This window comes from Mesoplodon bidens (genome assembly GCF_964165515.1).
Source record: "Mesoplodon bidens genome assembly, chromosome: 13".
In the NCBI taxonomy this organism is placed as follows: domain Eukaryota; kingdom Metazoa; phylum Chordata; class Mammalia; order Artiodactyla; family Ziphiidae; genus Mesoplodon; species Mesoplodon bidens.
The window spans coordinates 24548151-24571707 of NC_138169.1; the positions used below are offsets into that span (position 1 = coordinate 24548151).

Consider the following 23557-nt stretch of genomic DNA (forward strand, 5'->3'; position numbering starts at 1 on the left):
TTCCTATTTTCCCTTTGCAGTCAACAAGTAACTTATGGGAGACGCTTTACTGTGTAACCATCCTGTTCCTCTAGCTTTACCGTCCATTACTGATTTTCTAACTCCGTCATATCTGTTAGTTGTCATTCTACTAAAAGGAAGAATTTCCCCTTCTCCCCCATTTATTTAATCATTTCTTTATTTATATCAGTAAAGAGTCATTGGGTTATAATTTTATTCAGTTATATTCTGTTACTATCATTATGTATTTTGCTCAAATTGCCCAGATTTGGCCAGTGGGATCTCCTTCAAGTTAGCTCCTGTGTCCTATGACATATTCCCATCATTCTGATTCCCATCATCCTTACACTCTGTTCCAACAAAAATGTTCCAAGCACGTCTGGGGCTTTCCATGCCCGGACTTAGGCTTTTTAAAAAGCTGCCAAACGGTCCCTGTGTTTTTCCGCTTCCTGCCAGCAGGCGGAACCTTAGAGCCCAGTATCTGGGGCCGAAGCACTGGGGCGCGGACCAACCTTTTCCGGTTGTGGCCGGAAGTCTCCGGAGAGCGGCGGCTCTGAGTCAGCTGACCAGGGTCCGCGTAGGAGGAATCTGAAGTCCGGCCGGCCGGACTGACCCAGCCAAGGGGCTGGCTGGGCGGCCGACGGACAGACAGGCTGGGGCGGCCTCGGCGGCGTTAGCTGAGCAGAGGCAGGTACATGAGGGGTTGGGGCGGCAGGTGGGGGCCGTCCAGGTTGAGGGACGCGGGCGGGGACCGGGTTCCGCCTTTCAGCAGGCCCACGGGCTGCGACACCTGAGCCCAGGAGCACAGAGACAACAAGTCCAGGTCTGGCCCGGGCCATTCGCCCCAGAAGGGAGGTCAGGCTCGTATTGTGGTCTTTCGTCCAGTGATTACAGTTTGGGGAAACTGAGGCCCCAAGTAGGGAAAAGGCCCCCACAAGCTCTCCTTTCCAGGCAGGGACTCACTCTAACTCTGACTTCCAGTCGAGGCCGCCTCTCTCATGTGGAGGTGCTTTTAATGAGTTTGCCCCGAGTGGAGAGGCCGAGGCCCGGAAGCGCGCTGAATAGAGTTGGGCTTGGGAGTAAGAGACCCGACTTTGAGACTTCGTCGCTGACAGCCAGTTGTGCTTTATGGGCCAAATCCTTTCCCTGTGTCGGGCCTCAGTTTCCTCATTTGTAAAACAGGGCAATGTATCTCTAAATATGGTTCTCACAGCCTCTGCTTTGAAATACCCTACGGTGCATACTTCACAGTGCAGGACTCAAATAAGACTCTGATTTAGAATCTGGGTCGGAACCAGGGAAACTACATTTTGAACATGCTCCTCGGGGGTCCTCTGCATACCGGTGTTTGAAGCCCACTGATCCTAAGTGCTTTCTTGCTGTGAGTTCTAGATATGCATTCTTTGCCTTGAGGCAGCTGGAACTTGTTCAGGATCTTTGGAGGGCGAGGGGGTGGCTGGCGAGAATGTTTAGCCCAGAAAAGCGAGCAATGGAAGGGAAAACAAAACAAAAAAATCTCATCAAAAACAGAAAAGATTGTTATGGCGAAGAGGGCTTCCACTTCATCTTTGCGGTTGAAAGAGGCAGAAACTAGGATCAATAAGTGGATTCTACAGGAAGACAAAATTTTGATTTAATAGAAGAACTTAATGCTGGCCACAGGTGACCAGCAATGGAATGGATTGCCTACAGAGGTAGTGAACTCCCTGTCAAAGGAGTTATTAGATGGAGGTCCCTTCCAACTTGAGAGTGTCTAATTCTGAGTAGTTACTTTGAGTCTTTCTGGTGCTGCCTTCTTTTTTTCTGACCTCTTTTCTTGACATCTCCATCCCCCCAGCCTACATCTCTAGAAGTGAGGCCAGTGGGTTTGAACTTATGTCATCTCTTCCTTGTCCTGTGTACCATCCTTCTTTTCAAGGACTTTGGAATGGCCTATCTGATAAGGGCTCCTTAAATGTTTGTTGAATGAATAACTAAGCAGGGTCCCCACCCCATCAGTTTGTAGCTTATTTTCTTAGAATAACTTGGAAATGAATCTGAAGACTTTGATGAGGAGAAGCCAGTGAACTCTTTGGACTCACAGAGCTGTAGAGCATGGGTTGGAAGGAGGCTGTTCAAGCCAGCCTCCCCCAGCTCCAGGACATAAATCCCTCTTTAATCCTCTCTCCAGCAGTGTGTTGTTATAGATGTTGTGTCTACTGAGAGAGTTTTTGCAATCTGTTGGCTAACTTCATCAACATTTAAAACCAGTCCTGTGATGTACTTGACTTGCCAGTTCATCCTCACATGTAATCTGCACATAATACTTCTAGCATATCTTTAGTTTTCTAATTAAACATCAGAGCTCCTTATTTTGTGGTTTACAAAACTCCAAGCAGATCACTTTTTAGAAACCTGTTAGAATGCTTACGTTGCCCTATAGAACAGAGGTTCAATATTGACCCAACCCTGCTGGAATGCCCCTGCCAAAAAAAGGTTGGGTTTGAACCAAGACTTCCTGCCTGTGTTTATCTTCCTCCCTTTTTTGTTTGTGTTGCCTAGGATGTAAAAAAAGTTGTGAAATGCTTATTCAGATATTATCCAGGTGTTGAGTAAAATGATTGTAATTTAGTGGTGTCTTTAAAACTTCTCAATCTGAAATTTTCCTCTTAAAAAAGTACCTAAATCAGCATTTTAGGAAAATCGAACCAAGCTTCTATAAATAAGGTTTTATTGGAACACAGCCACACCCTTTAATTTACATACTGTTTTTGGCAGCAGAGTTGCCCCAAAGACCATATGGTCTGCAAAGTCTAAGTCTAATGTACAGTGCTTTTCAGAAAAAAAATTGCCAACCCCCTGACCTGCTCCATGTACTTTCTTTTTTACTTTCTATTTTGAAATAATTTTAGACTTCCAGAAAAATACACAAACTTCCTGTATACTCTTTACCCAACTTTCCCTAATGTTAACATTTACATAACCATAATAACATTGTCTAATAAATTTAGCATAAATACTACTAACTAAGCTATAGGCTTTATTTAAGTTTTGCCATTTGTCCCACTCATGTCCTTCTTCTGCTCCAGGATCCAATCCAGTTTCCCACATTGCATTTAGTATCAAGTCTCCTTAGTCTCTTAAATCTGAGACAGTTCCTCAGCCTTTTTTGTCTTTCATGACTAAACTTTTGAAGAGAACTGGCCAATTATCTTGTACACTGTCTCTCAAATTTATTTTTTTGAGGTAGAATTCACGTATCATAAAATTCACCATTTTAAAGTGTGAATGTTCACAAAGTTATGCAACCATCACCACTGTCTTAATTCCAGAACATTTTCATCTTCCGAAGAAGCCCTGTACATGTTAGCAGTTTCTCCCTAGTCTCCCCTCTTCCCATCCCCTGGCAACCACTAATCTGGAATCACATGTATGTGGCCTTTTATGTCTGGCTTCTTTGATTAAGCATAATGTTTTGGGGGTTCATCCATGTCATAGCACGTTTCAGTACTTCAGTCCTTTTTATGGCTGAATAATATTCCACTGTAGGGATATACTGTGTTTTGTTTATCCATTTGTCAGTTGATTGACATTTAAGTTGTTTCTGTCTTTTAGTTGTTACGACATGCTGCTCTGAACATTCATGTACAAATTTTTGTTTGAACATATTTTCAGTTCTCTTAAAAGTGTTTACCTAGGAGTGAACTTGCTGGGTCATATGGCAACTCTATTTTTAACTTTTTGCCTGCCGAACTGTTTTCCACAGCAGCTCACCATTTTACATTTTCTTTTTTTTTAAAAAAAAATTTATTTATTTATTTATTTATTTATGGCTGTGTTGGGTCTTCGTTGCAGAGCACTGGTTCTAGGCACGCAGGCTTCAGTAGTTGTGGCACACAGGCTTAGTTGCTCCACAGCATGTGGGACCAGGGATTGAACCCACGTCCCCTGCATTGGCAGGCGGATTCTTACTGCGCCACCAGGGAAGTCCACCATTTTACATTTTCATTAGCAATAAATGAGGATTCCATTTTCTCCACACCCTCTTCAACATTTGTTATTGTCCTTTATTATTATTATTTTTTTCCACCCTAGTGGGTGTGAAGTGGCATCTCATTGTAGTTTTATTTGCATTTCCCTAAGGCTAGATGGTGTTGAACAGCTTTTCACGTGCACATTGGTCATTTCTTCTTTGGAGAAATGTCTATTCAAATCCTTTTCCCTTTTGTAATTGAGTTACTTGTCATCATGTATAATTTTACATGTAAATATTCAGAGTTTGCAGGTCCCCTGAAGCCCCTTGAAGTAATTCATTGAGAGCTGAACTGCAAAATCGGAGGCAGTGCCAGTAACTCCGTGACCTGATGGCAGTTGGATTTGGACATGTTGAAGTGCAGAGTGAGTTGTACGTCTGAAACTGCTGACCACTCAGAGGTTGGTTCAACCCCAACCACTGCTGACCATGCAGAGCTGGGGGGGGCCATGTCAAGTGAAAAGGGTACTACAGCATCATCCCAGATATGATAAGACCACTAGGAGATCCTGTAATTTGGGAGCTACTCTTGTGTTTGTCTGGTCACAGGCAGGGAGTCGAGGAGTCAGTGGTAGTTGGAAACGCTCGGGACTGGTGATGGCCTTGGGCAGCTGCCTGAGGTGGCAAAGCTACCAGTGCACCCACGCTTCTCTTGACCCCAGAGCATTTGGCTCTAACTAGACTGTCTTGAAAACACACACACTCAGACACACATACCCCAGTAATTCTAATTGTGAAAGTAATATGTGCTCATATTAGACATTTTGGAAAATACAGGAACTGCCCTAGAATTTTCTGCAGCAGCTGAATCATTTACATTCCCACCAAAAGTGCACAAGGGTTCTGATTTTTCCACCTCCTCACCAACACTTGTTTTCTGTTTGTTTTTTTTTTTAATAGTAGCCATCCTAATGGGTATGAGATGGTATCTCACAGTTTTGATTTGCATTTCCCTAATAATTAGTGATGTTGAGCATCTTTTCATGTTGTTATTGGCCATTTGTATATGTTCTTTGGGGAAATGTCTATTCAAGTTCTTTGCCCATTTTTGAATTGGATTGTTCATTTTTTTATTGTTGAGTTTTAGGAGTTCTCTATGTATTCAGGATATTGATCCCTCTGATATATGATTGGCAGATATTTTCTCCCATTCTGTGAGTTGCCTTCTTACTCTGTTCATAATGTCTTTTTTTTTGGCTGCGAGGCTTGCAGGATCTCAGTTCCCCAATCAGGGATTGAACCCGGGTCACAGCAGTGAAAGTGCCAAATCCTAACCACTAGACCACCAGGGAACTCCGCTGGTCTATCTTATAAATGCTCTCCTGATGGTCCTCCTTGGGACCTCCTATTGAAAGGAGAAGTGAGATCATTGTTTTTGTCAAGTATATGCTGATGTTATTAAAACTCTTAGAAAGTTTTCTCCTTAGTTGGTTAAACCTTGTCGACCTTATTCATTTTCTTGGTATTCTACCTTTAGAGTATTTCAGAGGCCTTCAGCTCAGCCGCAAATAAAATTTGAATTAATAAGATTTTATAGAATCTGAATTTAATAAGAATTTACTGACTACGTGAAAACAAAAGCAAAACTCTCACTTTGAAAATTTCTCTGATGACGAAGGACAGACACAATTACCCCATTTGCAGGTGAGGACCCTGGCATAGTTGAGTGGCAGAGCTGAGCATCAGACTAGGTCCTCTGGCTCCAGGTTTGTCCTCTCACTGTATTATACTCGAAATTTACAGCCCTTAACTAGGATCTGTCCAGTCTGAAGAGCTTCCTTTAATACAATATTTTATCCAGTTATATTGGTTTGAATTGAAATTGGCAAAGTCCCATCATTTATTGACATACATTTATTGAACATGTACTCTGTGTCAGGCACTGTGCATGTGACTCCAGGAGGTGTCTAACTAGAGTGAGCAAGACAGTTCAGTGAATAATTAATCCTCTGTGTGAGTAGCATAATCTCTAATACAGGTCAGTACTAATTTGGGGAAACCTGAACTTCTTCTGGTTGCATATCCCTGATCTTTTTTTTTTCATTTGTTTAAGAGTTTTGGACAAACAATACTTAAGAAAAAATTACTCTGAAACAGGTATGTAACATTTCCAGTTCTGAAAAACATCACTGAAGAATGTCTTGTTCTTTTAGGACACTGATTTTCTACAACTTTAGTTGGCTACATTGACTCATCTTGAGTTGTGCACTTCTAAGCACTCCTGGGCATCAGAGCCATCAGCCCATGCACATTTATGAGATGTTCTTTTTTTTTTTTGCGGCACGCGGGCCCCCCGCCACGGAGCACAGGCTCCGGACGTGCAGGCCCAGCGGCCATGGCCCAGGGGCCCAGCTGCTCCGCGGCATGCAAGATCCTCCCGGACCGGGGCACAAACCTGTGTCCCCTGCACCGGCAGGCGGACTCCCAACCACTGAGCCACCAGGGAAGCCCTATGAGGTGTTCTTGAGGTGTCTCGCCCTGTGCTGAGCAAGGCACCTGGAAGCTGGGTCTGGGCTTGAGGAGATAGACACACAAACAGATCACTGAGGTACTTAAGCACATTGGCTTAGGAGTTGAAAACTTTGCCTCTGACTGGCTCTGTGACCATGGGCAAGTGACCTAACTACTCTGTGCCTTAATCTAACATCCCAGGGGATGCTGAAGATGGTAAGCAGTGTTTACCTCAAAGGCAGGTTGTAACGATTAAATGAGATGATTCATGTAAAGGGCTGAGCAGAGTGTTAGCTGATGTTATTTATAGTGATAATAGATACAACAAGTGCCTCCTGATTTTGACACTTTTGGGGAAAATCTGATTTTGCCCAGATCAAACTGTCCTATTCTGGATTTCCTCATACACAGTTCTGATGTCTCACCTACAATGCCTTCAAGAAGCGATGCTCATTCAGAAAGGGAAGTTGTGACTCATTCATTCAGCAAGTTAACCAAATACCTGCTGATTGCATAGCTCCGTGGGGAGTATAAAGAAGCAGTTAACACCTTCATTGTACTCTCTGAGACCTCACAGTGGAGGAGCGATTAACATTTCTTGAACACTTAACTATGTGCCAGGCACTGTGCTAGTCCCTTACTGTTTTACCTCTTTAATCTCTACAACTATCTTGTGAGGAAGGTAATTGCCCCATTTAACAGATGAGTAAAAAAAGGGCTTGGAGAGGGGGGCTTCCCTGGTGGCGCAGTGGTTGAGAGTCCGCCTGCCGATGCAGGGGACACGGGTTTTGCTCCGGTCTGGGAAGATCCCACATGCCGCGGAGCAGCTGGGCCCGTGAGCCATGGCTGTTGAGCCTGTGCGTCCGGAGCCTGTGCTCCGCAACGAGAGAGGCCACAACAGTGAGAGGCCCATGTAACGCAAAAAAAAAAAAAAAAAAAAAGGGCTTGGAGAGAAAATAATGACTGAAGTCACAGAGTAAGTAGTGGAGCTGAGATTTGAACCCAGAGCCATCATATTCCTCTGTGCCATGATAATTTTTTTAAGTTAATTAATTAATTTATTTTTGGCTGTGTTGGATCTTCATTGCTGCGCGCGGGCTCTCTGTAGTTGCGGCGAGCAGGGGCTACTCTTCATTGCGGTGCACGTGCTTCTCGTTGCAGTGACTTCTGTTGTTGCGGAGCATGGGCTCTAGGCATGTAGGCTTCAGTAGTTGTGGCTTGCGGGCTCTAGAGTGCAGGCTCAGTAGTTGTGGTACACAGGCTTAGTTGCTCCACGGCACGTGGGATCTTCCCGGGCCAGGGATCAAACCTGTGTCCCCTGCATTGGCAGGCGGATTCTTAACCACTGTGCCACCAGGGGAGTCCCTGTGCCATGATAATTTTTTAAAAATATTTATTTGTTTGCTTATTTTGGTTGCGCCAGGTCTTAGTTGCGGCAGGCAGGCTCCTTAGTTGCGGCTCCAAGATTCCTTAGTTGTGGCTCCCTGGCTCCTTATTTGCGGCACACGGGCTCCTTAGTTGTGGCATGCAAACTCTTGGTTGCGACACGCATGTGGGATCTAGTTCCCTGATCAGGGATCGAACACAGGGCCCCTGCATTGGAAGTGTGGAGTCTTATCCACTGTGTCACCAGGGAAGTCCCTGTGCCATGATAATTTTTAGGGACAAAAGTCCATAAAAGGTTAAGGAACATTTTAAGACAGTGATACAAGGAATGACAGAAGGCAGCTTCTTGGATGACCCTCGAAAGTTTGTGCTGGGGTAATCCGAATCCTACTTCACCCTTACTTATGAAACCTGGTAAACTTTAAGAAAAATAATTGAAGCTTAAAACAAAACAAACAAAAACACTTTTGATTTAGAAATAATGGAAAGTGGGACTTCCCTGGTGGTCCAGTTGTTGAGATTCCGCACTTCCACTGCAAGGGGCTCGGGTTCGATCCCTGGTTGAGGAAGTAAGATCCTGTATGCCGCGCGCGCGTGCACACACACACACACACACACACACACAGAGAAGAAAAAAGAAATAATGGAAGACAATGCGAAGAAGTAGGAACAGCTGAGCCTAGAATTCCCACTCAGATACGTGTTACGTTTGGAAATTATCATCTCTAGGGCCTAGCATAGTGTGTGGAACATAATGGATTTTAATAACTAATTAGCGAGTAAATTCGTGAATTTAAAATATCTTCCCAAACTGCCAAAACTACCCTATGTTTCTCGTGCTACTTATGCATTCTCTTTTGAAAACATACATATCATTGGCAAAGATGGGGGTAACAAGCACGCTTATGTATTTTTCATGGGACTAAAAATTGGCACATCCTTTTTGGAGGGTGCTTGATACAGAATTACAAATACAGATACCCTTTGACCCAGTAGTTCTACTTCTGGAATGTGTCCTAAAGATATAGTCTAGTACCATTGGTTTCCAGGGCAGGGAGCAGGATGACTAGGTTCCAGGGATGGGAAAGAGAGACTTTTCAGTCTATATCCTTTTGTACCTTTTGAATTGAGCTATGTGAATGTGTTACTTATTAAAAATATAACTCAATAAAATTTAAAAATGTGAAAATTTCTGAGAGAATTATTATACTAAGGCTCATCACACCTTAGTGTAGATTTCTTTAATCAGATTGCTTTCCTTTTTGTCCCCTACTGAGATCTGACGATCTGGGACCTTTAACATCTTCCCATATTTTTTCTGAGTCTTAATAACATAGTACTTACTATGGAAAAAGTGGAAAGTACAGTTAAGTGTGAAAAAAGCTTTAAAAATGTGCCCATGATTCCGTTATCCAAAGACCACTACAGTTAATATTTGGGCCCCTTCCAATTTTTTTCTGTATCTTTTAACCTGTTAATATCATACAGTATGTTCAATTTGGTATACAATTTTCTATCCTATTTTCATCTAACATTATTTTATATAATTAAAATTCCCATATAGGCAAAACCCTTATGGAAGCATAATTTTTAGTGGTCTTGTAATCTGTCATGTGAATTTACCAGTTCACTTAGCAGGGGATGGGAACTGGATGGGGAGAGAAAGAGACACTGGAATCATGGAACCATTTGGAAGGTTAGGCGGGTCTGGGTTAGGTGGCTCAGCAGACAATGTGAGCCCGACAGGCAGGGGCTGAAGGCATGAGGATTTCCAGGCCTTGCTTCCTGTCTCAACTGCAGCCCTTGCTGCCCTATCACCCCAACATGTTCTCTGGGCTCCAGCCACACTGAACTTGGCAAATTGAGTTATCCACTTGTCCTGTGTGCTGTGTCTCCGTCCTCCCCAGCAAGCCCTGCCCTCAGGCACTCTGTACACACCACTGTCAGCACGCAGCACACCGGGCTGCCTTGTTGGTTTACTTACCTCTATATCCCCCTTTAGACTGAAACCCTTTATATTTGTGTCTTGAATGCCTGGCAAATAGGATAATTAATAAATCTTTGAAGGTAGGTGTGGGGTTAGTTGTACAGATAGGGAGGTTAGAGGATACCAGAGAAAAAGACCAGTGCAGCCCTAAGGAAAAGAGGCCCTTTGCTCAGCCTCTTCTGTCCTTCTGGACCTGAAAGGCTGTTCAGGTCCTTGGTCCTATACTTGAGAGCCAGGCCTCTGTGAGCTATAGCCTAGGGACCGAAACTCCATTTAGACTCCAAAATTTTAGAGCCTGTTCTGTGTGTTCCAAGTTCCAATCAACTTACTCAGATTTCCTCCCACTCTAACCTTCTGTGAGTGTGATGTAGACGTTCTCAGAATGCAAGTCCCATCTCTGCCTACGTGTGATCCTGCAGCAGCCTAATGAGCAGTGAAGACAGGCTGGGGCTCACCACCGTTCCGGCAGAAAGCTTCTGTATGAACACGCATGTGCCCACAGGAACAAGACTTCTGCTGGGTCACCTCCTCACATCATGCCAGTTATTTATCATCCAAATCTGTAATCTTCATAATTAGAATCACCATCTCCAGGTGCCTCTATACACCCTGGTCCAGGAATTCTTAGAGCTGAAGGGGCAGAGAAGGCAGATTATGAATACCTGTGGTTCTCTAGAATCTGAGAACTGAACACAAGGATACTACAAAGAGATTTCCTCGTGAGGTCACGTTCCCTGGTGATTCCTTGAGGGATATGCAACTCTCATTTTCTCTCCCTTGCTCAGTTCCTGTGAGGTGGGCCAGGCTAGCTCTGGGAAGGTAATAGGAGTGAGGATGCTGGATCAAGCAACTTCAGCTGCCAGGCTCTGCGTTCCTAAGGGATCATTAACTATCACAAATCTGCCTTCGTTCCAGCACCAAATGTGCTGCCTTGGACATCTCAACTTTAAGGATGTTTTTCAAAACAAGCTGTGAACTTGTTTCTTAAATAATCAGCTTTGTCCCAGATGGACCAGGTGCTGGGTGGTCTGAGATCTCAGCAGACTTGTCCCCCACCCCCAAGTTTATCTGACCTCTTCATAGTCCCTGTGGGCTGTAGTTGGGAGTTGGGTATTCTGAAGGACAAGCCCTATGGTTACTGTCCCTCCCAAACTCTGTGCTGTGCTGTATTGCTTTGTGCTTTTGGTAGAGTCTCCCCTTAAGAGCTGATTTTCCAAAACTCTTCATCAGAGGATCTTCTGGAGTGGAAGGTGGGACACTTATTTAAAAATATAGATTCTTGGGCTGTAGCCAGTTCCAGGTCCTATTTAAATCACCGAGGGGGTCTAGGAACCAGATCTCTGGGAGGGTGCCTTGTTTAGGAAAAACAGGCAAGTTTGATGGAGCTCCTTGTTAAGAATTCTTACAATTAGCTCCTATTCTAGACTCCAGGGGTTCAATGTGGTCTTGCTCTTTTTTACCCCCTTCACCCCAGTTGGTAGCACCAGGCCTCGATTGTAGTTGGTACTAGAGATCCTTTGGTTCCACGCATAAATGGATGAGTGGTGAGTTTGCTTTGCACTCACTTCAAAGAACACAGAAGTTAAGAACATTGCACCGTGAATTTGAGGGAAAACAAAGACCAGGTATTTAATTTTGTAAAGCTGCATGTTAAAGGGGTAACAGGTAAGGGTGAAAAGAGTGCTGATGTGTTGGAAAGTCTGAATTGGGCACAGAATTACATGTATGATGGCCTGGCCTTGGGTAAGTCCTCTAACATCCCTGGCCTGATGTCCTCTGTAAAATGGAGTGAGGGTCAGAAGTGGTAGTAGGTGTGAATGTGCTTTGAAAACTAGAAAGTGAATTCAGCTCAGGAGTGAAGGATGGTCAGGGTAGGGACAGGGGCACAGAACCCGCCACAAGAAGGCTACTGTGTGGTCAGGTCCAAATCCATAGGCCCTACAGGGAGCAGGAGAGCTTTTAACAGAATGGCAGCTCAGATAGGCTGAGCCCAGCTTCCTTTCTACTCTGTCCAGTTTCTGAGCCGACTAGGGCCCTCTGTTCTCTAGGGCAGTGTCCCAGTCCTACTGGGCCCATGAGGCTGTGTCCACATTTTGTTGTTCTGCAGGTGCTCAGTGGACAGTCCCCAGGGAAGGCTGCTCATTTCTGCCTTGCTGCCCTGGCGTGGTGAGGTTCCCGTGTGTGAGGGAAGGTAGGAGGTGAGGAGAGGAGGCTCCAGTGACAGGGCCCAGGATATGTAAAAGAGAGGTTATGTGAGCAGCCGGCCTGGGAGTTGACCAAAACCAGTCACACATGCCTGCACCCACTCACTCAGAAGATATTTGCGTGCCTACCTGGATGAAGCTCTAGAGCTCCGGTAGGGACCACGTGGTCAGTCGGCTAAGAATTAGAATGAGAGTGATATGGTCTGCCTAGAGTTGGGACATGCAGGCCTGTCCCAGTGCCTGGCCTGATGCATGACTGCTATTCCCTGCAAACTCTGAGTTGACCTATTACTGTCCCCTGGCCATTCCTACCCTGACACCTACCATGACCCTGATTGTCCCCTTAGGCCTGTGTGTAGGAAAATGCACTGTGCAGAGCCTTGTTGGGCCAGTGAGTAGAGAGGGCAGTGAACCAGGTTAAGTGCATGTATGTGCATCTCCCCTGCAGCAGTGGCCCCCTCCTACCTTGGTGGGTCCTCCAGGTCACTGTGTTATCTTATATGGCCACCTTAGCAGCCCTGTAGGAGGTATGACATTCTCATTTTTCAGATGAGAAAAGATACTTGGGCCATTAAGGGATTTCCCAGAGCTACATGGCTAGTCAGTGGTGGAGCCAGGACTTCAATACAGAGCCTTTCAGGACTGGGGAGAACTAGGAACATCAGGGAAAAGAAGTTTTTAAATGTACTGTTATTCTTTTGTCTGATTTTAGAATTCATACAGGTAAAAATGTCAGTTTTATAAACACGGAGGACCTCTGAGCCCCCACCAGTACAGAGATAATCACTATTAATAGTTTGGTATGTTCTTCCACATTTTTTTTTTTGTGTGTGTGGTACGCGGGCCTCTCACTGTTGTGACCTCTCCCGTTGCGGAGCACAGGCTCCAGACGCGCAGGCTCAGCGGCCATGGCTCACAGGCCCAGCCGCTTCGCGGAATGTGGGATCCTCCCGGACCGGGGCACGAACCCGTGTCCCCTGCATCGGCAGGCAGACTCTCAACTACTGCGCCACCAGGGAAGCCCTTCTTCCACATTTTTAAAGACATTTTCTAATATTTATATTCATTATTGTTGTAACAAATATAATATTGTACATACATTTTACAGTTTACTTTTTCAAAAATGTTATTGTAAAAGTAATATCTGCTTGTCATAAAACACTGAAACAGGATAGGAATATAAAATTCAAAGTTCCCCAGCCCTCCTAATCCCAGAAATAACTGTTGATAGTTTAGTGTGTGCCTTGTAGACATTTTTCTTTGCAGAATATGTACTCATTTGTGTACTTTATTCTCACCTAAATAAATTCATACACATACTCTTCTGCAACCTGACCTTTTTAAAAAGTATCTTTTATAATGGAAGATTTTCAGGCACACAAAAATAAACTGATGGAATGCACCTCCATTCATCATCCAGCTCCAACAACCATCAACTTCCTTGTTCTTGTTTCTTTTCTCTCTACTTTCACTTTTCCCCCTGGGGTATTTTAAAGCAGATCCCAAACATCTTATTCCTTCATAAATACTTAAGCATACGTATATAGCAGATGAAAAAATTGTAAATATGCCACTATCATACCCAATAAATCTAACAGTAATTCTTTAATATAAACTAATACCCAGGCTAAATCAATTTTTGTCATTCATCTCACAAATGTCTCTTCCAGTTGGATTGTGTGAATCTGGTTCCAGTGAGATCCACATACTGCCAGTGGCTGGTATGTCTCAAGTCTCAATTTGTAACTCCACACCCCACCCATGCTGTTTATTTTTTGGAGAATTTTGATTATTTGTCCTGTAGAAAGTCCCACATTCTGGATTTGCTGAATGCATCTTCCTGGAGTTGTTTAACACATGGATCTATGCCCATATTTTCTGTAACTGGGTAATTTGTTTTAGAGACTTGATTAGAGCTACGTTTTAGGGTGAGGATGCTTTGTTGTTGGTGCTGTATGCTTCCAAATCATATCAGGGGATTGTCATTAAGATCCATCAGTGAACCTGACTTATGGTTGTCTTTCCACATCTATACACATAGTCCTTAATTTTTTTAAAAAATTAATTTTTTTTTAAAGAAACATGTCGGGTGCTTGAACTGGAATGACAAAAGCCATAATGTGGCCCTCACAAGCAGGCTCCACCCTATGAAGAAGAGACCAGATGTATATGGAGAGGATGAAGCACTGGATCATGGGGAAGATCTTGGAACTGAGGCCAACAAGGCACAGTGCTGCTGGCAGCCAGCTGCTCTTCTGGGACACTGTAAAATGATGTAACTGAGTGAAAAAGTGGTGGTGAGCTGGCCTCCTCTCCCTGCTCATGTCACTGAGCTGCTGTTGTGGTGAGGGATGCTCATGAATCTAGAGTTCTGAGTCTGTTGTGTAGAGAGGCTTCTGGGTCTAAAAGGACTGTGGCTTTTTGGTCCTTATCTCCTGGTACTTTGGAAGCTGAAATCAGGGTGGTCTTCTGGTGCTCCATTGGTGAGTCCTAGACTTGTGGCGGGGCTCAAGAGAGAGAGCGGGTGAGATGACCTGGTGCAGCCGCAGAGCTGGAAGGGGGCACCTGGAGACCATGGAGTCCAGTGCCTCAGTTTACAGATGAGGAAACTGTGGCCAGAGAGGAGAGGGGAGGTTTCCAAGACCAGCTAGCAAGCTGGAGGCTCAACTGCGACCAGCATCCAAGACTCCGATTCTCTGACTGGTAGCCACATAGCATTTCCCATTTGTAATCTCTGAGGTGGTGAGGGTGGCCAGATCAGGCACTTGATAGATTCTTACTCTGCACCCAGAATTTCTGAGTATCCTTTGGTGGTGTTCTCGTGCTCGTTCTTGTTCAACTCCTGGTGGGTTCTTTGACCTGGAGGTGATAATGAACAGTGGTCTGTTTCAGTATTTGGTGACCAGCTTGGTCTGTGGTGGTACAATGGTGGTTTAAATACAAACTGTGTCACGAGTCCCAGCCTCAGCTCCACATTCATTAGTAAGCTGAGAGGTCTCGGGCTGCAGTTTCCTAAGGGATAAAAGCTCTTCCTTCATTATGTTTGTATTTATCTTTCACTTATGGTAGGTACTACTGGTTTTCTGTTTTCAGCAGTGATATAAGCCTCCTCTTAAATGTTGATAGATTTAGACAAAATCAGGTTGTAGTATTCTAACCTGGCAGAAGGGGAAATGCAAAAGATTGCAGTGTGGAAGACGTTGGACCAGATGACCTTTCTGGTCCTTCCTAGCTTCCTGGGAAGCTTTCATGGTTACAGGGTTTTCCTTGTATTCTGGTGTGCACTGGTCACGACTTTCTGGCCTGAGCAGACTCGGTCGCCAACATAGAGGCCGTCCAAAGTTAGAAGACAGCCTGTGAACTTTCATTCTGATTGAGCATGTATTTATTTATCACCTGGGCGGTTATCCTGGGAGAATGGAAGGACAGGGAGACAGGGTCCTAGTTCCTGTGGAGAGCTGTTCCATGGAGGCTGCTCTCTATTAGTGCGGTTCGTTATTTGTGTGGTCCATTCTGGGCCATGTTCATGGGAAGTTTCTGAGTCATTTCTCTCTGGGCAGTGCCCCACAACTGTCATCCTCTGCAGCCTCTGGGAAGTCTACTCAGGGGTTCAGTCATAGTTTGAACTTCCAGACCTGAGAGAATATGGGGGTATTGGCATGGAGACTGCGGGGAGTGGCCTGCAGAAATGGGCAGTCATGGGCTCTCTGCCTTTCAGGATTTCCCTGGGGAGAATCTTCACTCAGAGCTTGCTGACAGCCAAGGATGGCAAGCAAAGGGCCCTCGGCCTCTGCATCTCCTGAGAACTCTAGTGCAGGGGGACCCAGCGGCAGCAGCAATGGTGCTGGTGAGAGCGGAGGTCAGGACAGTACCTTCGAGTGCAACATCTGCCTGGACACAGCCAAGGATGCCGTCATCAGCCTGTGTGGCCACCTCTTCTGGTCAGTACCCCTTCCGCTGCCCCAGAGGACACATGCCATGTTTAGAAAGCTTGTGGCCCTGGACAGCTTTGGAGCAGGTTTTCCACCTATTTTGGGTCCTGGTACACTCAGGCACAAAGGCAGGAGACCTGGGTTCTCATCCCAGCTCTGCTGCTGATAAGCTGAGTGAACTTGGGCAGATCCTGTCCCCACCTTGGGCTCCCTATCCCCATCTCTAAAGTGACAATACTCACCATTTAGTGAGCACTACTCGGCCACTTGCTGCGCTGAGCCAAGAGGCAGTTACAGCACGATGGTTTTGAGCAAGGACTGTGGCTCCAGACTGCCTTGCTCTGAATCCTGACTCTGCCACTTCCCTCCTGGATAACCTTGGGCCAGGTGCTTCCACACACAGTGCTTCATTTTTTAGGGTTGTTTGGGAGCATTAAATGACTCAGGATATGTAAAAGACTTAGAAGAGCACTAGCACACAGTAAATGTTACATGAGCTATGATCCTAATATTTGTTACCATATTTTATATATATCAAAATGAAGTGGCAGAGTCAGTGTCCAGTCCAGCCTTTATGGTTACAGAAGCCCCTTCTGGCTTTGAAAACCTGGGTGAATGTTGAGATTTTTTTTTTCCCTCTTGATTTTGAGTTGGACCTTGAAGGGCAAATTGGGGTGACTAGAGGGATGAGAATGCCAGCTAGGTGAGGTGAAGAGTGTGTGCCACCCCAAGGCAGGCAATTTCTAGGGACAGGCAGATGTGCTGCTGGGTTCATCTGAGATCTGAAGCTGCTGTATCCCTCTGACAGCACTCTGGATGGGTATTATGGGCTGAAGAGTATTAGGAAACAAGATTGTTAAAGGAGAATTGGGCCAGATTATCAAACCCAGATTTAACTGAGTAGAACATGGAGCTATTGAATGTTTTTGAGCAGGGAAGCGGTGTGAAGAAAGGGTCATTTAAATAATATCTCAGGGAGTTTAAATTGGCAACAGTGAAAAAGATAAGTTTATTGGTGAATGAGTAGATTGGGGCAGAGATTTTTTTTTTTTTCTGGAGGCTCTTGCCCTAATTTTGAAGTTTTATGCAAAAACTGTTGTCATCAGGACTTCCCTGGTGGTCCAGTGGTTAAGACTCTGTGCTTCCATTGTAAGGGGCACGGGTTTGATCCCTGATCGGCGAAGTTCCACGTGCCGCGAGGTGCAGCCAAAAATAAAAAATAAAAATAAACAAAAACTGTTGTCATCAACCCTCTCCTAGAAATTGGAAATACTCTAATTTTGTGATTGAGGTATCATAAAACCAGGATTTGAAAGAATGAAGAATTCAGTCAGGGTACCATTGGAAAGAACACAGGTTCTAAAATGAAAGAGATGCTTCCAATCTGAGTGGTTTGTCCTTAAGCAAATCTACTCTCCTCTCTGTACCCCAGTTTCCTTATCTATGAGACAGAGATAGCTGCACTCGCTCAAAGGTTAGTGTGATGACCATTCCGTGACATTGACAAATGAAAAGCTATTTAGCCACAGCTCAGCACAGCACACAGTCGTTGTTTAATGAATGGGAGTAACTGTCATCATTGTTATAATCCGGAACTTTTCCCCGAGGCAAAGCACCCCCACTTCTCCCCCATAGCTTTTGAGGGAAGTTGCCACTGGAGAGCTGCCATGATTTGGAGTGACCTCTGCTCAGTTTAGAATGGAGTTGCAAGGTTAGTGTTGGTGTCAGGTGTCTGTTATGTCCAAGGAGATTGTGTGTCTGGATTGTGAGGCTAAACTGTGGTTCAGTAATTGGGAAAGGAATTATCCTCTGAGTCCAAATTTTACTCAGGTTGAGAGGATACATTATGTGAGCGTCAGAAGCCATGTCTGCATTTTCCACTGTCCTGGCATTTGGTAGGCGTGCAGTAGATATTTGTTAGTTGAATGAATGAATGTAGAGAGAAAGAAAAAATTTAAATCTGGAGTTAGAGTAACTTTTCCTTCAATTCTGTAAATGTCTTTTTTTGCACCCAGTGCTGGGTGATAGAGGGACAGTAAAATGGAAGTCAGAAGACTTCTGTTTTAGTCCTGATGCTGCAGGCAAGTCGTTTGATGTTTCTGAGTTTGGTTTCCTCATTTGTAAAATGAGAAATTGGGCAGCAATCTCTGTAGTGTACGTCACTAAGCTGGAGGTAGCCTTTTCTGCCAAGCAGCTTCCCCATCTTTCCATTACCTAAAGATGTTTTTACAGTAGACTTGAACTTTTAAGCTGCTTCCTGCCAGCAGAGCTCTCAGGGCTGAGGACAGCCTGAAGATTTTGTAAAACTGGATCTAGGGCTTCCCTGGTGGCGCAGTGGTTGAGAGTCCGCCTGCCGATGCAGGGGACACGGGTTCGTGCCCCGGTCCGGGAGGATCCCACTTGCCGCGGAGCGGCTGGGCCCGTGAGCCAAGGCCGCTGGGCCTGTGCATCCGGAGCCTGTGCTCCGCAGCGGGAGAGGCCACAGCAGTGAGAGGCCCGCGTATCGCAAAAAAAAAAAAAAAAAAAAAAAAAAAAAAAAAAAAACTGGATCTAGATCCACACCTTCCCTGTGAGCCTGAGGAGGCTGTGAACCCACTGAAGTTGAGTCTGAAATAGTGCGTGTGTGCATGTGCATGTGTGCATGAGGATGCCCCTGTGAATTTCTCTGCACAGAGGATCCTTAACTCTTATTGGATTCCTTCAGAGGCCATAACCCCTCAAAGGTCAAGTTGTAGAGAAGCTGGGTCTGGGGTGGTCTGGGACCTGGGGGTCTTCACAAGTAGTGGGATCCTGGAGGTGGAGACTGGTGTCTTGTCTCCATTGCTTCATTTTTCCTGTGATTTTAGCTCAGTCTTTTCTAATTTCTGATACCAGTGATCCCCGTAGACCCTCAGTGGGGTTGCAGTGCTCCACAGTTCAATCCTGTTTTCCCATTTTTCTCCTCCTACCTTACCCAGTGTTTCTGTTAATGAAATAATTTTTCTTCCTTTCCCCCTTTCTCTTTCTCCTTGATGACTGGTTGCCTTGGGGACTCTGGCAGTTGGCCGTGTTTACATCAGGTAAGATGCATTTCATTTTACTTTGTCTTTCATCAGCTGTGGTTGCACAAGACACCCCTAGTCTCAGGAGACTACTGTCAGAAGCTGCAATCTTCCCTCTTGTGGACTCATTTGCTTGCTTTCCCCCCAACCCTCTTTATACACCTGCCCACTGATAGGCAGTTGATGAAACAAGAGGTCAGTGTTGTACCCAGGAGGGATGCTCCTGACTCTGCTGTTGATGGCCTTTGTGGCCTTGGCAAGCTACACCTCTCTGGGTCTCACTTCCTCATTTGTAAATTGGGTTGGATGTCATTGTATGTTAGGTTTTTATTGTTGAGACTGTGCCTCTATAAAAAGCACCTCCCATCATATCAACAATTCCCCCTACCCTTAAAGGTCTTGAAAATGTTAGGAAGGGGGAAACTTTTTTGGTCTCAACAGAGAGCTTTTATGAGAGGGAAAAAGTCTGTTTTTCCAGCTTCTGATTATTATGAAAACTAGTTAGTAAGTTTTCTCCAAGACCTAGGTGCCTGCTTGGTGGGACAGAGCTGAGTCTGGCACTGACAACTGGCTGTTAATAATCGCTGCCAGCTGTCACCATGGTTGTTGTCAGTGGAGCCCCACACTTGTAGGTGGCTTGGAAATGTGGAGGGGAGGACAAAAGTTCCAGGCTGCTAGAGCCTCAGAATCTTGATGGGAGAAAGAAGCAGAGAAAGTGAGAGGGGTTTCCACTACATTTCAGGGCGGTGCATTCTGACCCCAGTGGAACCTCTAGAACATGTCTGTTCTAAATCTGTAAAGAGCACATAATACTTAAGTTTTCAAGCTTTTGACAGAAAGATAAAGGAAATAGGATATAAAAATCATTAAATGCTGCCTTCTCCTTGGCCCTGAAGTCCTAGATTCACATTTATATGATAAACTACATATCACTGGGACTAAAGATATAATTTATGCTCTAAGATAAATGTTGAGTGTGTGTGTGTGTGTGTCTGTGTATAAAATATTTATTTAATGTCTACAAGGACACTAAGGTAATATGTTTTTATCATTTTAAATTTGTTTTTAAGAAGGTCAAGCGAAATGATTTTAATACAACCAGTGAAAGGGCCTGAAAAACCCAAAACAGGACTGTTGTTTTTAATTTTGAAAGAAATAGTTGAATGCAAAAATCATTGAAAGTACATATAAAACACTAAGCAAATTTAGATAATAAGAAAAATCTATCCTTTAGCACATAGTAAATCACCAGAAAATGGTCAGTTTATCTCCAGATGGCTGATGTCTAAGACACATAGTTGTTGAGGAAATGCTGTAAAAATGAGAAACACAGAAAGAAAAATCTGCCAGGGTCATACAATTGATCCATCAGGGAAGATGGAGATTTAAAGTTTGTTCTACCTGCAGCCTGACCTGTGACTGGATCTGTCAGACCTCTTGACACAGCTGCAGGCCTGCAGTTCCTTCCTGCTGTATTTCTGGCAAGCCCCTGAGAGAACGAAGCATTAAGAAGCCTGTTTAATTATGACGGCATCTAAAGGCAATTTTGATTTCACCACTAGTAAATATTTATTGAGTGCCAGGAGCAAGAATCAGAGAGTTGGGTTCCTTGAGGTGTTCCCTGCTGGTGCTGGTGTTTGCAGTTTGAGGGCGCTGGTCCCTGTAGTTCTCCTACTGGCTCTGACTGACCACCCTGGTGGGCTTGTGCCATTCACATGGTTTTCTCTCCTGCTTGCAGTGGTTGGAGACGAGACCTAACAGACAGGTGTGTCCAGTTTGCAAAGCTGGCATCAGCCGCGACAAGGTGATCCCCCTCTACGGCAGGGGCAGCACTGGGCAGCAGGACCCCAGGTGAGGCCATGGGGCCCCTCTCACACACACTTCTCCCCTTGGACACGAATTCACTTCTATTCAGCACCTCCTCACCCCACCCTTTAGTTAGTGCTTAACAGACCCTCTGTTTCAAGGCTCTTGGCATCCAGATGGGAGTCAGCCAGGAGGGGAGGGGAACCAGGTTGCTATTTGCGGGGCTGTGATACAGATGTGCTGTGAGCATCTGCCAATGATGGGCAGGCACTATGCTAGGCAGTGCACAAGACACCACCATTGCAAGTATACAGAGTGCTGTGAAGGAGCCTGGGAAGCAGGGTGTCCAGCAGGAGAGTCTGCAGGGTGGGAGGTGGGAGGTGTGTGCTGTAGCAGTGATGTCTAAAGTCTGGGGGGAGGAAATGGGGGTCTGGGAGGCTTTGTGGAGTTTGAGATTTCTGGAAATGGAGGCGTGGGTGGGTCTGGCATTCTGTTGAGAGCCTTCATGGTGTGGTGCTCGAGTGTGCACATACACACCCACGCACACTTTTCCCAAACTCCCGACTCCAGCATACCCTGTACCCAGACATATTGGACTTCTCTTAAAGGGACTTACTTATGCTTTCACCTTCATGCGCCTTTGTATTTGTTGTCCATTTGCCTCTTCTGCCCTCTCCAGTCCTGCTCAACCCCCTTCTCCTCTTTTAACTTCTGCCGTCTTTTATGAGCAGCCCTAAAGTTACCTCCTCCTTAAAGTGGCCTTTCTTCCCCACATTAGTTGCTTTCACCCATGCCGCCACTCCATTTAGTTGGCGCCTCTTTTAAAGAAGTCCCTTCCACACTGTAGTGTGATTGGTTGTACCCCCTTTAAACCACGAGCACCTCAAGAGTAGGATCTATCTTCAGTCTTGGTAGCATCCTGCCTAGTGCCTGATGGATAACAAGCCCTCGGTCCAGTATTTGTGGGATGAGTGATGGAAGGGGCTAGGACCCACAGGTCCTAGAGAGAAAGAACAGTGTAAAGTACTTGCTCAGGAGTAGTGGGAGGTAAAGCTGAAGGTAATGGGGCAGAGCAGAGAGACCCTGAATCTCAGCCCTCTCTGCTGACAGGCCACCTTCTGTTTGAATTTGGATTTGGGGTTTTTGACATCCGTGACCCAGGTCCAGGAAGGTGCCTGGCTGACAGTTGTAACCAATCTGGGTATGTCTCTCTGTGAGAGGAGTAAGCTGAGTGCAGTCTGATGAGCATCTTGTAACAAACGGATTTTCTCCCTAGTTTTCTACACACTAGGGAAAAGCAATTGCATGTAGAACAGAGTTAGTAGTTGGTTTAATTTGGCATAAGTTCATGTGCCGGGCATGAAAGGGGGCCATGGCCCTGACCCTGTTGGTGAAGAGCTCCCCCACTCAGGGAACAGGTCAAAGCATTTCGTAATAGACTTATTTTACACCGTTTCTGTTTCAGAGAGAAGACTCCTCCCCGTCCTCAAGGACAAAGGCCAGAACCGGAGAACAGAGGGGTGAGGAAAATTCTAGGAGAAGGCTTCTAGAAATGAGCCCATGGCTTTGGAAGTTTCCCTCTTGGCCCTACATTTTTTCTCCTTGATTATAAAAGTAAAGGAAAATTTGCAAAATACAGAAAGGAAAAGAGGCGAGAAAATAACTTATAATCACACCATCCAGAGATAACCAATGGAAACACATTGTTCTATTTTCTTTTCTATTTTTCTATGATTATCTATACACACACAAACAAATTTTATAGATCTATTTGTGTGTGTGTGGTTTATAGATAGATGTGTGTGTATACATATATTTTTATTTTTACAATATTTGGCTCCTGTTTTGTAACTGTCTTTTAAAATTTTATTCTTTCTATATTTAGTGCCCTCTGTGTGCTGGGCCTCATTCTAGGCACTGGTAATATATCAGTGAACATAGTAAAGATCCCTGCCCTTATGGAGTTCACAGGCAGACCTTGGAGATGCTTCAGGTTTAGTTCCAGACCACCACAATAAAGCGAATATCACAGTAAAGCAAGTCACACAATTTTTTTGGTTTCCGAGTGCATATAAAAGTTACGTTTACACTGTAGTCTATTAAATTAGCAATAAATAGCATTATGTCTAAAAAAAAGTGCATACTTTAATAAATACTTTGTTGAGGACTTCCCTAGTGGTCCAGTGGATAAGACTGTGTACTTCCCAGGCTCTGGTTCCCATGGAGCATTAGCTCCTAACCCAGGAATCCGAGGCCCCAGGAAGCCAGAGGCCCTGACTGTGAAGACTGCACATCAGATGTGCATGCCAGTGCACACCTCTGGCATTTACAAGCTCCCACAGCCACCGGTGATGTTTTTTGCCTACTCTGCCCCAGGAACATAAACCTACCAAATGTGAGGACTTGTGGGATTGTACAGGTGTTGCTGGAAGGGAGGCCGGAGGGCCAGTCCTCGGATTTGCACTGAATGAAGTGGTGGTTCCTGATGAAACAGTTGCACCTTCCTGGGTAAGGCAGCCTTGATCCCAGGAGCCCTCAGACTCAACCAGGCTGGCCCTTAGTTGGAAGCTTTTCTGCACTGAGGAGATGGAAACCAGTTTTCCTTCCCTGTAGGTTTGCCCTCTTAATAAATCTGCTGTTAGGCTTTATAGGTAGTGCTGCCCGTCAAGAAGTTTGGAGCTGGGTGCCAGGCTATGCTCAGTAGGGATAGGGAGCAGCCACTTGCATGACTTGCAAAA

General features: G+C 45.1%; 1 protein-coding gene across 6 annotated transcripts in view; it reads left to right on the top strand.

Moving 5' to 3' along the window:
• The first annotated feature begins 539 nt into the window (after nt 1-539).
• Nucleotides 540-23557, top strand: part of RNF185 (ring finger protein 185) — a 28764-nt gene continuing 5746 nt past the window's right edge. The window contains exons 1-7 of one of the 6 annotated variants that reach the window (XM_081251825.1): nt 540-691; nt 4256-4413; nt 6066-6109; nt 15759-15981; nt 19013-19031; nt 20752-20864; nt 22285-22339. In XM_081251825.1, coding sequence (XP_081107951.1) covers nt 15806-15981; nt 19013-19031; nt 20752-20864; nt 22285-22339 — 363 coding nt within the window. In that variant the 5' untranslated portion in view covers nt 540-691; nt 4256-4413; nt 6066-6109; nt 15759-15805. The remainder of the gene's footprint in view (nt 692-4255; nt 4414-6065; nt 6110-15758; nt 15982-19012; nt 19032-20751; nt 20865-22284; nt 22340-23557) is intronic. The other 5 variants (XM_081251827.1, XM_081251826.1, XM_081251828.1 and 2 more) reach the window with 5 other exon arrangements.